This window comes from Ursus americanus, chromosome X (genome assembly GCF_024610735.1).
Source record: "Ursus americanus isolate L20-20 chromosome X, mUrsAme1.1.p, whole genome shotgun sequence".
Classification (NCBI taxonomy): Eukaryota; Metazoa; Chordata; class Mammalia; order Carnivora; family Ursidae; genus Ursus; species Ursus americanus.
In genome coordinates, this window is record NC_142164.1 from 91495018 (window position 1) to 91512307 (window position 17290).

Below are 17290 nucleotides of genomic sequence, written 5' to 3' on the forward strand. Positions count from 1 at the left end.
TATGATCACTACCTAACACTTAAAAAATATATATCTTGGGGCGCCTGGGTAGCGCAGTCGTTAAGCGTCTGCCTTCGGCTCAGGGCGTGATCCCGGCGTTCCGGGATCGAGTCCCACATTGGGCTCCTCCGCTGGGAGCCTGCTTCTTCCTCTCCCACTCCCCCTACTGTGTTCCCTCTCTTGCTGTCTCTCTGTCACATAAATAAATAAAATCTTTAAAAATATCTATATCTATATCTATATATCTTTGTGCCTCCAGAGGTATGTGACAAAATGCCAGATGGTAACAGGCAGGTTTCCAGGAATAAGTGTAGAGCAAATGCCAGAAATGGACTTCTATAAGAGAGAAAACAACAGAGGTAATATATGTCTATAAAGTCAATATTCTCTAAAAACAAAACAAACATGGTTCCCCCAAGAGTGAGTTTTACTAACTCAATATGGTTTTCTTTAAAACCAAATTTTACAACGTATATTCAGATATCTCTTGTCCAATGATTTCATGCTTAATAAGGAATAATGAGATACAGAGAAATGGTCTAGTAGATTATCTCATAAAAAAAGGTAGAAGGCCAAATTTTCTTTTGAAGGAATTTTACATTCATAACTCCTTATTAAAGAATTTTTCATGAGATGGTAGATGGCAGCAATCAAGTTACGAGCGATCATAAGAATTGATTTAAAGGTAGGATACTCTTAATACATGATATTTATGGGTGAGGGGGTGCACATTACCCACAGGAAACAGAGAATTAGCAAATGGTCTAATTTAAACAAAATTAAGCACACAGTCAGGTAGAATCATCAAAACAGAAGAATTCCATAGATGGATATTTCTCGTCACTAGTGCCTCGACTGTATCAGCAAGAGTATCATTTGTCTTAGTGGTTACAATTCTTAGAACCATAAACATTTCTTTTTAGTTTATGGATCGTATCTACACTGATTATAGTTCTTTCCCATATGGAAGAATACGGAAATAACTATAACTGATAATGGCCATTTAATGGGAAAAAAGGCAGGTAGACAGAACTCACCAAATACAAAATATGGTTTTAAATACCTAGCTCTATGTTCTAGCTAATGCTTTACAACTTGTCAACATAGACAGTACGATATTACCTATGTAATAGTTAGCTGTAATCTAGACTCTAGGAGTGGATAATTGTCCTAACAGAACATGTTCTACAGTTAATCAAAAAGCCACATTCCAGAGGTGGCTACTCAGACAGGATTCAAAAGAGAGCACTCAGCTACCTTTTTCTCCTGCCAACAACAGCAGAGCATAATGGATTTAGGAAATGGAGTCTGACAAATTAGCGCCTTTGTAAATTAGCACACGGACTTTAGAAATGACTTTTTACTGGTGGAATTAATATTGTTTATATGTGAATCTTCTCTAGGAATGATAGCAGAATGCAACCTTTTGCTTGCTTTGCCTCAAGGGGAGGTGCTAATTACCAGGAATACTTTGTTTTCTTCCTTTCCCTCATGGTGGCTCCTCAGGGATCCCTTTAGAAAACCTAGGGTTGGGGCGCCTGGGTGGCACAGCGGTTAAGCGTCTGCCTTCGGCTCAGGGCATGATCCTGGCGTTATGGGATCGAGCCCCACATCAGGCTCCTCTGCTGGGAGCCTGCTTCTTCCTCTCCCACTCCCCCTGCTTGTGTTCCCTCTCTTGCTGGCTGTCTCTGTCTCTGTCGAATAAATAAATAAAATGTTTAAAAAAAAAAAAAAAGAAAGAAAACCTAGGGTTTTACTGAGCACAATGGAAACCACCGATCCATCTCAATCCCTTCATTTTATTGACAAGAAAACTGAAATCCAGAGGTTAAGTGACTTACCCAAGGACACAACAGCTTGATTATGGAACCAGGGCTATACCCTGGTTTCCAGAACCATATAATGCTCTCCTTTAGACTCAAATTACTTCTTTGAAAAACATCGTAAAATGTGTATTATGGCTTGTCTCTAAAGATTTACTTTCCTTTATTCTAAATCAGTGGTTCTCAGCCCAGGGCAATTTTACACCCCTAGGGAACATTTAGCAATGTCTGGATACATTTTTTGGTTGTCACAACTTGGAGAGGAAGGAACCACTGGCATTTAGTGTGAAGAGGCCAACGATGTTGCTCAACATCTTAGAACACACAGGACAGCACGCCCCCCCCCCATACAAAGAATTATCCAGCCGAAAATGTCAACGGTCATTCCTACATACACATCTCAAAGAACTGAAAATAGATATTCAAACAAAAACTTGGACAACAATGTTCGTAGCAGCATTACTTACAATAGCCAAAAGGTGGAAACAACCCAAATGCCCATCAACTGATGAACAGATAATCAAAATGTGGTATATTTATACAATGGGATATTATTCAGCCATAAAAGGGATAAGGTACTAATACTAATACAACATGGATAAACCCCCCCAAAAAGAAAAAAAAAGCCAGACACAAAAGGTCTTATGTTGTATTATTCCATTCATATGAAATATCCAGAATAGGTAAATCCATAGAGAAAGAAAGCAGATTACAGGTTGCCAGGGCCTAGGGAGAGGAATGGAGACTGACTGCTTAATGTGTCTGGGGTCTCCTCTGGAGGTGATGAACATTTTTGGAAATAGGTAGTTGCATAACATTGTAAATTACTGTCACTGAATTGTACACGTTAACATGTGAATTCTACGTTACGTGAATTTTGCCTCAAATGAAAAAAAAATGTCAACAATGCAAACCTAACTTATGTACCAAAGGTTATTTTCTTGTTAAATAGGTAAAAGGCAGAGAGGACTGCAGCAAAGACAAAAAGCATCAAGCACTATAATGAGCTTGTTTTATTCTTTTAAAGTAGCTTGACCCTTAAATAGTTACCTCATTTTCCTAGTGGAAGAGACTTGCCAGGAAAAAATAATGGCTGCTGTCAACTCCAAGCAGATTTGTATTACTGTTATAAAATTATGAAGATAAGGGTTTATGATAAACTGGTGACATCATCTAAACTGCAGAGGCATGAATATGCTACAGTAATAAAGAGACTCTGAAATTTAATACAGGCCAGAAAATGAAATAATTAATTGGCTTTAAATGTGTGCCTTTACTTGAACTATAAACCAGGGAGCTGTCAAATAAAATTAGACACTACATAAGAGAAAGTCACTTTACAAGGCTTGTCAGTTTGAATGTTCATTCCCTGTTTGAAAATACAGAGCTGTATGCTCAGAGTTAAAGTTTAGGATTGGCCTCAACTGAGCAGTATTTCAGCGGTGAATCAAAGAGCTTAGAGATTTACCGTGGTAGCTCTAAACCATCTTTCCTTCCACTAAGTCTTGATAAGCGGGGTAACATGTTTGTGTTTCTTGGACTAAAGGAGCCAAGTACATCCAGTGACCCAAAGAAATTATGCTGCTACGTTTTAATAAAAAACAGAGTGTAACTGGCACACTGCCGTTTTTTTATATATTCGTGGATACGAGAACATCAAGGCCATTAAGTCTCCATTAGGTATAGAAAATGAAGACAGAAGCTCACTTTCCAGATTTAGATCTTAGAGACCCAGGATTTTCTTCTAGGCTAGGTAAATTTCTAAAGACTAAATACTGGAAGAGGAGAAACAAAAAATGCTAAGCTACATTATTTTAATTATTCTCCACAAATAAGCCCCGTTTGCTTGCCATCATTCAGCTATTCCTAATATTGTTTTCTATACAATGAAGCAAAATTAATCCTTCTGCAGATTCATGGCTAAATATTATTCCCATTTTGTAAAGCAGGTATAGGAGCATCTTGTAGCTATTACTGAGACGACACAATGAATTTCTTCCAGAAGCTCTGTTCTTAAGACAGTGAAATTCACAATCAATAACTGTATCTTAGGCTAAGAAATATCATGAAATGCTGCTCTAGCACTTAGAACATACACTAAGAGAAGTATGTTCTGATATAAAAGAAATTCACATGGAAAATAAGTATGACTTAAAAATCCAATTCTACTCAAGCATCATAGCAAAACAGGGGTGCTTGAGTGGCTCAGCTGGGTGACCAACTCTTGATTTCAGCTCAGGTCATGATCTCAGGGTTGCAGGATCAAGCCCTGCACTGGGCTCTACACTCAGAAGGGAGTCTGCTTGGATTCTCTCTCCCTTCTCCCTCTGTCCCTCCCCACCCTGTGCTCTCTCTCTCTCTCTAAAATAAATCTTAAAAAAAAAAAAAAACAAAAACATTGTAACAAAACAATAACTCCCAAAATTTTTAGCAAGAAAAATCCCAAGGAATTGCTTTGTGGAATATTGAGACTTTTGTCATTTTGTCATGAATATACCAGTTGTTCAGGGGGTGGGGGGATGAAAACATAGAATAGTTTTAATTTCCATCTGAAGGTGATAAAGATACTCTAGCATTATGTACATAACATTTTGTGAGCCTATACATACACATTTATGAAATCCCCACTTTCTCTTTGTGAAAATGTTCATTCTCCAGTGAAATCTTATATATGATTTTATTTATACATGATATTCCTTTTTGTAACAGCATCTCCCCTTGTTGTCTCCTACTACTCTGGTGTTCCACAATGTATTATATTATTCCTGTTAAGAAAAACCACAAAGACAAAAACCTATTGATCAGGAAGGGGGGCTTTCACCAGGTAAGTGGTGTTTTAGACCCCTTACTTTAGGCACCTTGCACTGTGGGTTGTGTCCCCCACTGCTCAGAAGACTTTGATATTTGAGGCACTCCACTATCTGATACATGTGTTTTAGCTGTTATCATAAATGGTGATAAACAGCGAGCCAATTCTCTTTGCCCATCTGTCCAGTCCCCCATGGAATATATGATCATCGTAGATCTGAGAAAATATTTTCTTCCATACCTATCAAATCAACAGATAGCTCCTAAGTTTTTAATTGACTTTATACACTACTAATGACTAGGGTATTCAGAACACGGTCTACTGGAAGAAGAGAAAAACTGCATAGGACATAAGGAAACATAGATTTGCATTATGGCTCTCCATTTTATAGGCTGTGGAGTTTAGATAAGACTTTCTCTCGTTACCTTCACAGTTTTATAATACATAAAATAAAGATAATATCCCTATTTACATCATAAGGTTCTCTTACAACTCAAATAAGATAATGTACGAGAAATATCTGTGAGTTACGAAGTGTTCCACAGATACTTGTTGATATCAAAATAATTATACACTCTTAAAAGTCCCAATACAAAGCTGTAGCACAGAACTCATATATGTGTAGTAAATGGGATTTCAATGACTCATAAAATGGACACTGATGGCGGCCTAATAAAAAATTAAATACGTAAGTATGTTCTCCTCCTCCCACCACCATTTTTAAGACTTGGCTCTCACTTTTTTTCATGTCACATAAAAGAATGATTCATCTAACACATATTAATAAATTATTTCTTATCCAGTATCAAAGAAAACTAAAAAAAATTCACACCAATATTAACTTATCACCTCCACTGTATGGTTTTCCAGCTGTGTTGTTTTCATGCCTCCTCATTAATGAGGCTAGTGCCATGTCTCTGTGATATTTTCCTCTGCTGTCCCTTTGTATGACACATTGAACTATGTTTGTGAGAATCTTTGCCAAATCCAGTAAAAAACCTCCATTGTACGTTGCCAGAAGAGAAAAAAATTACCACACAGTAGCATCCTTTTTCCCCCACTAACAGTGACAGCAATTAGCAAGTGAAATCAGGCAAGCTAAGTAAAGCTTAGAGAGTGAAGGATAGAGTCTTCGAGATTCAGGATGTTAAGATGCTTTTAAAGTGGTCAACACAAACACTCAAAATTCTATTATAAGCTTCCATGTGTTTGTAAAGCAGCATTGTTTGGAGCACTTCCCTTATCTCACCTCCAGATTGGAAATATGCCCATCCCTGTCCTATCCTTTAGCAAGAACTCCTTTTAGTTGCCCGACCATTTAAACAAAGATTGGCTGAAGCACCTTTTAGCTCCTAATGATCTCCTTGCTAATGACCTGATGATCATTCTGAAAATGAAGAAAGGAAACAACAAGGAATGTGTTGCTCTGTCTCAGTGCAGCTTCTCCGTATGGTCATGATGAAACCCAACAATTCAAACATTCTCCAAATCCACCTGAAGCTTGAGATTAGGTGAGGACCAAGCCACAGTGAGTTACTCTGGATAGCTGATTTGGAGTTAGGACATGGCATGGATTAGTCCCAGAACTTTCACCAGTTCTTTTCAAATTTACTCAGGTTTTTTACATTCCTAAACTATCAGGAGACTGGTGTATTTTGTGCAGGCTGGGAAAGAAACAGAATCCCTAGGGCTAATCAATCCCCCAGGAAATCACTGGAGAAAACAGGCAAAATCTGACTCAGTAAGGTTCAGGAAGAAATTTTCCATGATTGATCCATAATCCCTGGTGCTGCCTACCTGGGTCCATACTAAGGTGTGGCAAGCGAAGTGCCTGGAGCATAAAACATAAGGAGGGTACTCTTTGTCCCTTGTGCAACGCTGATCCCGGCCCTGCTGCCTACACAAGCGTATGATCAAATAACTTCATTTTAACTGTTAAAAGACAAAACCAATGGGGGTGCCTGGGTGGCTCAATCAGTTAAGCGGCTGACTCTTGATTTCAGCTCAGGTTGTGATCTCAGGGTCACGGATCGAGCCCCGCATCAAGATCTGCATTCAGTGCAGAGTCTGCTTAGGCTTCTCTCTCTCCCTTTCCCTCTGCCCCTCCTCCTGCTTGTGTGCACACTCTAATAAATAAACCTTTTTAAAAAAGATAGAATACCAACAAAAATACACTTATTCAATAAGGACAGCAATGAGCAGATTTCACTGCTCTCTTCTATATACTTTAGAGTTCTTAACACACTTTTATATGTATCATTATATTATGCCAATCACAACTTTCTGAGGCTAGAAGTGCAGAATGTATAAATCCCACTTGAGAGACAGACAAGCAAATGTAGGGGAACTCGAGGATATGATCAAGGTAGAAGTAGAATTTGAATTCAGGCCTCTAATTATGACCAATACTCATTATACTACACAACACTAAGTCTCCCTCTGAGATCCTTTATGCATCTGGTTTTATGGTCTATGTCGATTAGGATTATTTATGGAGTCACTGGTGGCTGGTTAATATTAACAACAAAATGACCTTGAATTTGTCTGTTGTCTACTGCCCATAAACAGCCACATGAGAAAGGAAAAAAAATCAAAGGAATTTATCTAATGGTTCTTAATGCCAGGCTTTAACATTTTAGGGGAAATCAAAACCATTTATAAATCAACCTCACAGATGAATTTTTTAATACTGTCACTGGTTGCCCAGCAGAATCATACTTCTTTGTTTATGTCATTATCGACAAGGCTTAGAAACCATTGGAAGCATATGGGTAACTTTGCTAAGAGTTGTAAAGAAGCTGGGATTAAGACAGGTCTATATATATCAAGTTTGAGCCTTCTCTGCCTGTCCTGGGAGATGTTCAGAAAAGAACAAAAGGAAGGAAAACAAAAGACCCTAGCCAATGAGCAGCATGTGGTCCGTTGGTCCTTGTCTGAACTGCCCCGCTTCAGACAAAAACTTCCTAACACTAACCAGAAATACAATTTAGATGTCCACAAAAAACTCCGAGTTGCAAATTTAATTTCCTGGATACACAGATTAATATGGAGAAAGTATGAATTATTAAAAAGCAAAGAGAAACTTACTCCTCCCCATGTTTTCTTGTGGTCTCTGGCAGGTCCCTGGATGATGATTCCCTGTATAAAACACAGTACATACACACAGTCAGATTCACAGGGGCTGAGTCACTACATCAAGTAAGTTCCATTAAAGCTGATGTGGTCAACACGAGCATTTCATTTCAGTGCCTTCCAATTTTGCCCCCTTACACAATGTATTCTTCATCACAAATAGAGATCTAACTTCAGGAACAGAAACACAGCATTTTGAAAGCAGGGATTCCATCTGTATCAAGTTACTATGTCCTTGTTTATCTAGCATTAGTTTCTGCCCTTGCCAAATAAAAGTCATGCAATTGGTCACACACTTATTTCTTAGGAAAGCAGTGATATAAACAAAAAATGTTGGACAAAAATGCCAAAAGGTCCAATTTTAATAACCAAGCTGGTATGTTATTAGTTTGCCTATCCCTGGCTTCTCTTCAGTGTCATTCTGTGACAAATCCAATACCCTCTACAGTGTAACATTTTCCTGAATGGTGTCAAACAGCAGTACCCCTAATTAAATTACCCCTGAAGCAAAGCAGCCCACAGAGCTATTACCAATAAACAGTATGAATCAATAACCATGAATTACTGAGAATGGAAATTTTGTAGGAAAAAAAAACCACATAATCCAAAATGCAGGTATGTGTGGAGGAACAGCAATTCTGCTTTTAAAGATGAAAATATATACAATATATACACTGAAGCTAATTCATATCATAATGCTTCATTTTTTTACAGGGTTCAATCATAGAATTACCACACATTTATTATTCACCTGCCACATTCCCAACATGGAGCTAAGCACCAGAGGCAAAACTGTAAGACATAATCTATCTGTCCATTAAGGAATGTATAACCTACTTGAAGTTAAGCACATAGGGGAGAATGGTATCATCAGGATGGCCATACTGGTCGTTCCCAACTACAGTCCCCCTCACAAAAAGACCAACTGGCAACTATCCATAGAAAAAACATCACTGTAATAACCTGACATTAGAAGGGTAAGAGGACTGGACACACTCTGACCCCACTGCCCTTCCCCTACAGTGCCACATAGAGAGGGCTTCCCCCCACCACCTCCTTCCAGGGACTATGGTTTCTACAGTGGGAAAACAGAGCCATGGAGCTCAGCCTACAACACTGATAAGGAGAGGAGCCCAGACTACTGGCCCTACCCAATTGCTGAACATAGCCTGCAGCCGTGCCCAGACAGGAAACCAAGCCGGTAACCCCACCCAATCAAGGAGAATTGCCTATGATCCCACCAGACAAGGAAGTCTAGCCAATGACCTTGCCAACCAGGTGAGCACAGCCCATGGCTTACATGATCAGGAAGATGAGCATGCAGCCCCACTCAACTTCAGGGCACAAACTGTGGGCCCTGTGTAAACACAGATTTCAGCCAATGGCACCACCTGGCTGTGGGGCACAATCTGAGACCCCATACAACCAGGGATGATTGCAGAGCCCAGCCTGTAGCTCTGTCCAATCAAGGAGTTCAACCAGTGGCACCACCCTGCCAGGGAACAGAGCCTGGGACTTTGACACAACCAAAGGTGATTGCAGAGCCCAGCTAATGGCCCCACCTGACTGCAGAGCACAATCAATAGCCCCACCCAAACAAGGAGATGGTTGCCCACTGATCCTGCTTGAACACAGAGCCCAGTCACCAGGCCCGCCCAACTGTGGAGCCCAGGCAGCAGCATCCTCCCAAACTCAGAGCATGGACAATGGCCTCACCCAACTAGAGACCCCAACAGCAAGCTCTGCCTTCCCACAGAGGCTACCAGATGACCTGTCCAGTAGCCCCAAGCTATAGTAGCTGGTGAAGGTCTTTCCCTGCTAAAGTGAACCTGTAAAGTTGAAAGAGGAGATTGCTTAAGCAAATGCAGAGACACCAATGTGAAGAATCAAGAATCATGAACAGGTAAACATGACACCACCAAAGGAAACTAATAAAGCTTCAATAAGTGACCCTAACAAAGGTCATTGTCTGAAAAAGAATTCAGAATAATCCTCTTAAAGAACTTTAGTAAACTATAAGAACACACAGACAGCTAAATGAAATTAGGAAAACAAAATGAGAGGTGCAACAAAGAAAGAGAAACCATCAAAATCAGAAATCTTAGAGCTAAAACAGAATGGCTGAATGGATAAACAACAGGATCCCAATGATATACTGTCTACGAGAGACTCACTTTAGCTTTAAGGACACATATAAAATGAAGTGATGAGATAGAAACAGATACTGCAAGCAAATGGTAACCAAAAGGAAATAGGGATAGCTGTACTTATCAGACAAGACAGATTTTAAACTAAAAATGATCACAAGAGACAAAGAAGGTCCTTATATAATGAAAAAGGGTCAGTTCATTAAAAAGATATAACAACTGTAAATATTTATTCACCCAACATTAAAATATGTAAATACATAAAGCAAATGCTAACACAACTAGAAGGAGAAATAAAGAGCAATACAATAATATTTGGGGACTTTAATATCCACTCTCAATGATCAATAGATCATACAGAGAATCAATCAGGAAACAGATTTAAACAACACTATAGACCAAAGGGACTAAACAGACATAAACAGAACATTCCATCTAACAGTTGAATACATATTTTTCTCAAGTACACATGGACTGTTTTCTATGATAGATCATATGGCAGGCCACAAGTCTCAACAAATTAAAGAAAACATAATCTACCTTTTACAACCACAGTGGTATGAAACTAGAAATCAAAAATAGGAAGAAAGCTGAAAAATTCTCAAATACATAGGAGTTAAAAAAACATACTCCTGACCAACCAATGGACCAAAGAAGAAAACAAAAGGAAAATAAAAAATCTTGAGACATAAAAAAATAGAAACACAACATAAGAAAAACAATGGGATGCAGGAAAAGCAGTTCTAAGAGGGAAGTTTATAGCAGTGAACTTCCAAGGGGGGGGGGAACAAGCCCAAAGTTAGTAGAAGAAATAAATACTAAGTATTAGAGCACAAATAAAAGATAGGAACATAGAAAAGATTAACGAAACAAAGAGTTGGTTCATTAAAAAGATGAACAAAATGGACAAATCTTTAGCTAGGCCAAGAAAAAATAAGATCAGAAATGAAAAAGGACACGTTACAAGTAATACCACAAATACAAAGGAAAATGCGACTACTACAAACAGTTACACACCAACAAATTAGACAACCTAGAAAAACTGATATATTCCTAGAAACATATAACCCACCAAGGCTAAATCATGAAGAAATAGAAAATCTGAACAGACTAATAATGAGTAAGGAGATAGAATCAGTAAACAAAAACCTCCCAAAAAAGAAAAGTTGGTTTCCCTGGTGAATTCTACCAAACATTTAAAGAAGAATTAATGCCAATCCTGTTCAAACTCTTCCAAAAAAAGAAGATAAAAATCATATAATCACCTCAATAGATGCAGAAAAAGCATTTGGTAAAATTCAACATCCATTCATGATTTAAAAAGAAAAACACTCTCAACGAATTGGGTACACAAGGAATATATCTCAACATAATAAAGGCCATATAAGAGAAGCCTACATTTAACATCATACTTAATAATGAAAGGTTGAATGCTTTTCCTCTAAGACCAGGAATGGTCTTAGAGTCCCAAGAATGCCCACATTCCCCACTCCTACCCAATACAGTACTGAAGTCCTAGCCAGAGCAATCAGGCAAGTGGGGGGGGGGGGGCATCTAACTCAGAAAGGAATAAGTAAAATTCTCCCTGGTTGCAGATGATATGATCTTATACACAGAAAATCCCAAAGATTCTACAAAAAAAAAAAACCCTGTCAGAATAAAAGAATTCAGTAAAATTGCAGGATACAAAATTGACATACAAAAATAAGTTGTTTACAGAGCTGAACAACGAACTGTCCGAAAAATAAAGAATAACCCCACTTACAACAGCATCAAAAAGAAAAAAAATATTAGGAATAAATTTAACCAAGGAAGTGAACAATCTAAGCACTGAAAACTGTGTAAGATGTCCACAAAGAAATAGAAAAAGAAACAAATAAATGGAAAAAATATCCCATGTTCATGGATTAGAAGAACTAATATTGTTAAAATGTCCATATTACCAAAAGCTATCTATAGATTCAACACAATCCCTATCAAGATTCCAATGGCAATTTTTATAGAAATAGAAAAAACAATCCTATAGTTTGTATGGAACCACAAAAGACCATGAATAGCCAAAGCAATCCTGAGAAAGAACAAAGCTAGAGACATCACACTTCCTGATTGCAAACTATGTTACAAAACGACAGTGATCAAAACAGTATGATAATGGCATAAAAACAGACAGACAGACCAATGAACAGAATCCCAAATACAGAAATAAACCCAGGCATATAAAGTCAACTAACATTCACTTGACAAGGGAGCCAAGAAAACTCAATGGGGAAAAGACAGATTCTTCAATAAATAGGGCTGGGAAAACTAGATATTCACATGATAAAGAATGAAACTGGACCTCCGTCTTACACCACTGACAAAAATTAACTCAAAATGGATTAAAGACTGAAATGTAAGACCTGGAACCATAAAACTCCTGGAAGAACCAATGGGAAGAAAAAGATCCTTGACACTGGTCTTGGAAACGATTTTTTGGATATGACAACCAAAACCACAAGCAACAAAAGCACAAGAAGGGTGCCCAGGTGACTCGGGTCGTTAAGCGGCTGCCTTCAGCTCAGGTCATGATCCCAGGGTCCTAGGATGGAGCCCTGCATGGGGTTCCCTGCTCAGTGAGAAGCCTGCTTCTCCCTCTCCCTCTCCCCCTCCCCCTGCTTGTGTTCCCTCTCTGTCAAGTATCTTAAAAAAAAAAAAAAAAGCACAAATAAATGAGATTACAGCAAACTAAAAAGCTTCTGCACAGCAAAAGAAGCAGTCAACAAAATGAAAAGGCAACTTAGAGAATGGGAGAGTATATCTGCAAATCACATATCTGATAAGGGGTTAATATCCAAAATATAGAATGAACTCATGCAACTCAATAGCAAAAAACAATCAAATTTAAACATGGGCAATGGACCCAAGCACACATTTTTCAAAAGAAGACATACAAATGGCTAAGAGGCACACGAAAAGGTGCTTAACATCACTAGTCATCGGGGAAATGCAAATCAAAACCACAATCATATATCACCTCATACTTGTTAGGATATCTATTATCAAAAAGACAAAAAATAACAAATGCTAGCAGGGATGGGAAGAAAGGGAAGCCTTGTACCCTGCTGCTGGTAATGTAACCTAGTAGAGCCACTATAGAAAACAGTAAGGAAGTTGCTCAAGAAATTAAAAAAAAAAAAAAAAGAAAAAGAAAAAGAACTGCTGGGGCACCTGGGTGGTTCAGTTGGTTAAACATCCGCTTTTGGCTCAGGTCATGATCCCGGAGTGCCCGGATCAAGCCCTGTGTCAGGCTCCCTGCTCAGCAGGGAGTCTGCTTCTCCCTCTATCCCTCCCCCTGCTCATGCTCTCTCTCTCTCTCAAGTAAGTAAATCTTAAAAAAAAAAATAGAACTGCTATATGATCCATCAATTTCACTTTGGAGTATACATCTGAAAGAAATCAAATCAGTGTCTGGAAGAGATTTCTATACCACCACGTTCACTGCAGCATTATTTATAATAGTCAAGACACAGACAAACATCCACTGATAGATGAAGAAAACGTGACATATATGCACACACCCACACAATGGAATATTATTCAGCCACAAAAAAGGAAATCCTGCCATTTGCAACAATAGAGATGAACCTTGAAGGCATTATGCTGAGTGAAATAAGTCAGACATGAAAGACAAATACTGTATGATCTCATTCTTATGTGGAAGCTTTAAAAAAAACCACATAAAAATAGACAGTAGACTGGTAGTTGCCAGGGGCAGGGTGGGGGGGGATATGGGTGAAGGTGGTCAAAAGGTACCAACTTCCAGTTTTAAGATGAATACATTCTGGGGTATAAAGTACAGTACGGTGACTACGGGTTATCAATGCTGCACTGCATATTTGAAAAACACTATGTGAGTAGATATCAAAAGTTCTTGACACACACACACAAAATTAAAACCATGTAAGGTGATCTGTTAACTAACCTTTTGTGATAATCACTTCACAATATATCCGTGTATCAAAACAACACATCATATACCTTAAACTTACACAGTGTTTTATGTCAATTATATCTCAAAAAAGCCATGAAAAAAAAAAGAAGTATATATGAAACAGAGACAATCAGAGAATATATATGAAACTGAGATCTGATAACTAGTTGTGTGACCTGGAAAATAATTTTCTATATCAAATTCCTTACAAATGAAGGACACTAAACTATACATGTTTCCCAAATTGTCCTCCACAGGATGTTAAAAAGTGTGTTATTCAAAACCAGGGCCCTGATCAAATAAATGTAAGAAATGCTATGTTAAAGTTAAATGGGTTTACTATAAGACTTTTCAGAGCCTTAAAAATGCTAATTAGCAATGTGATCAAAGTATAGTCTCTTAGCGTATTTGGCTACATAATCCTTTTTGTAAGTAATCAATATTTCTCAGGATTCCTATTCTTTGGAGCTCAGTTTGGGAAGGTGGACGAGGTAACTTACTAAAGCCTCTTGCAGCTCTGAAATTTCATTATTTTCTAACAAGGTAGTAATTGTACGGAACAAAATTAACTTAAAGTGAATGAAGAAAGAAGTCAGGGAGGTTAGATTCTCAGAGAATTTTGGAACCAAAAGGAACTTTAGAAATCATCTAATGGTTTCTCTCATTACCACCCCACCTGCTTTTATTTAAAGCTGCAAACCACTGTCAAAAAAATCTTATAGAGAATACCAATATATAAAATGGGTTAGGGCCAAACTCTGCAGGTTCACTTGAGGTGGACAGCTGTAGTCCCACCCACTGGGATTTCTCCTTGAGGCAGCACACATATACCTCATCAGAAAGCCTGCATTCTTTCAAGAAAGCACCCATGACCAAAACGCCCAAATCCCTCCCCTCTCATGATTCTTCTCCTCAAAGATCTCCCTCTCCCTCCAGTCCCTGCAGGAACCTCCCCCACCTCCTCTCCTAGGCCCCAGCGGCCAAGTAAAGAAAGTTTTTATCCTATGATTTGGACCCCAAGGAACCCATGTTTATGGTTTCAGATGTATGTATCAAAATCATTCTAACATTTTCTGAAACAAAGATATATGTAAATATCTCATTCTTCCAAAGCAAACCCCATTAAGCCAATCTCATTTTCATATTCAGTGTTTTAAAAAGCTCAACTAAACTGTTTCTAAATTTTTCAGCACCAGTATTTTTGTACTTTCCCAAAATGATTTTTATTGGAATAATCTCTCTTCCTTCTGAATTCTGAAGTAAAAGTTCAGTTTATCAATGAGTTTTCATACATAACAAGTTTTACCAATCTCTCTTCTCCCACTGTGAAAGTTCCTTCATGTTTTATGTCCAAGTCCAATTTTTCTGGGTCAGTTTTTTCCAGATGTAAATGTTGGCAAGAATACTTTTACTCTTCCATCAAATTTTAGTTACCTATAAAATTTACAATGTAAATGTAAAGTCTTATTTCCTCTGACTCAATATTTACAGTATTCAGTTTCTAATTAAATGTGATTTAAAAAAAAAAAAAAAGCCAGCACCACAAGCAGCAGAGTCTGAAACCTAGCGACCCCCTGACCCTTAGGTTGAAGCTATTCAGGGAAGACTCTAGGAGAAAGCTGGAACTCTCATACATATTCATAGAAAGGTCTTTTACCCTTCCCAAGTATCATCTTAACTTTCACTGTAATCCCTCCAAGTCAGATAAATAAGTACTATGTAAAGAGAACTATAAAACCATCCTCACTCCAGGAAAAACCATATGAAAGTTAATGTACTAAAATGCAATCCTTGTATGAGAAACCATGAAAGAGTTAAGCACAGGAGTCATATGGCTAAATTTTGATTTTGAGACGGTATCTCTGATGGCAGTAGGGAAAGGAGATCTGACTGGTGAGAGTACAGTGATATCAGAGATGCTAGGTAAATCTGGCAGGACTTCTTGTATTTTATTTCTTCTTTCTTCTTTAATATTTAATAAAGCCTTTTTGAAAAGAATCAAGCCCCTTGCATTTGTGTCAGAGGAACCACAAAGGAAAGGGCTGTCAGGCATGGGCCAGGACTTTCAAAGAGCACTTGCCTCTCTAGAGGTCAACATGGTAGAGAGGACAGGCATCAAAAGCAGCCCTCTTCCAGGGCAAGATGACACTAAGGAGACAAAATCAGTATTACTTGTTAGCTGCCTCACCTAGTGTTCCAGGAGCAAACCTCCAAAGATCAGAATCTTGTTTTAAAGAAAACACCTTCCTTACAGAGATCTAAGGTTCAAGGCCTACTGTCCGCATTACTCCCAAACCCTGAACTCCCCCAGTCGCAGGTTACCAACATGCTTCTTCCGATGCCAGGGTGTAGCCTGCTCTTTTCACTCTATTCTCTTTTTTCAGCTCTCTCTCTCTGTGTGTGTGTGCGTGTGTGTGTGTGTTGTGTTGTGTTTGTGTTCTAGTTTTTATATCTCTCTAAGTAGGAGTATTTGTCAAACTTGATTCTCAGGTCCCCATCCCAAACTAAACATTACTTCTAGAGTAATGGCAACACACTTTAAAAAAACAAAAAACAAAACAAAACAAAACCACAACTGCAGCAGAGCAGCTATCAGCCAGACATTAAGAAATAAAAATCACTGTTCCATGGATTTACCCAGCCTGGCATTAAACACTCTCTATAACCAGGTTCCACCTTTCTTAACAGTTACACCAGACTCTGGCCAAATCGGCCTCCACCCGTCCCTTAAATATGCTTTAAACTGTTCCAACTCAATGCCTCTGCTCTTTTCCTCTGCGTTATCGACACCTACTAAAATTCCATTCATCCTTCAGTATCAGTGAAGCCTTTCCTCGTTACCTGAGCAGGAAGTAATCTCTTTTTCCTTTGAACTCTCATACAATATGGAATTTAGGTGCTATCTCATACAGATGTGCATATATTACAGTATCTCTCAGGCTGTCCAATTCTCAAAGGGTAAGCAATTTGTCTTCCACATCTTGTCTAGTTCGTGCAGGGCACTAGATGATTCCTGATGAGCGTTCTAGTGGCCTACAGAAACCAGACTTAGGGGAAGCTCTCAGACCAAGTATATTTAGGACACATCATGTTTGTTTAAGTTTCCTTAAGTATAGATCACTGCCTCAAATTACAGTCATTTACATACCACCTTAATCAATTTCATGATTTCTGCTAGACGCATTTATCATCTATGCTTCCTTCCTGTTTTTTTACTTCAGTATCCACTTTAGCCCTGTCCTATAAAATAGTAGAGGAAAGCATGGGTTCGATTATGTTTTATTTTTCTAATGCATATAAAATGTGTAACTATTAAAATTCTCAAACTTTTTCCAGGATTTCCTACAGTTATTTTGCATACCGCAAGCAGTACACTTTGTAGAACAATGTTCATTTCTGTCGTTAATTA

General features: G+C 38.3%; 1 protein-coding gene across 2 annotated transcripts in view; it reads right to left on the reverse strand.

The window, feature by feature from the left end:
• The window catches only part of PRRG1 (proline rich and Gla domain 1), a 140306-nt gene that overhangs the window by 71639 nt on the left and 51377 nt on the right, over positions 1 to 17290 (reverse strand). For both annotated transcript variants that reach the window (XM_045790464.2, XM_045790465.2), the window contains exon 2: positions 7720 to 7770. In XM_045790464.2, the coding sequence (XP_045646420.1) occupies positions 7720 to 7729 (10 nt within the window). In that variant the 5' untranslated portion in view covers positions 7730 to 7770. The remainder of the gene's footprint in view (positions 1 to 7719; positions 7771 to 17290) is intronic.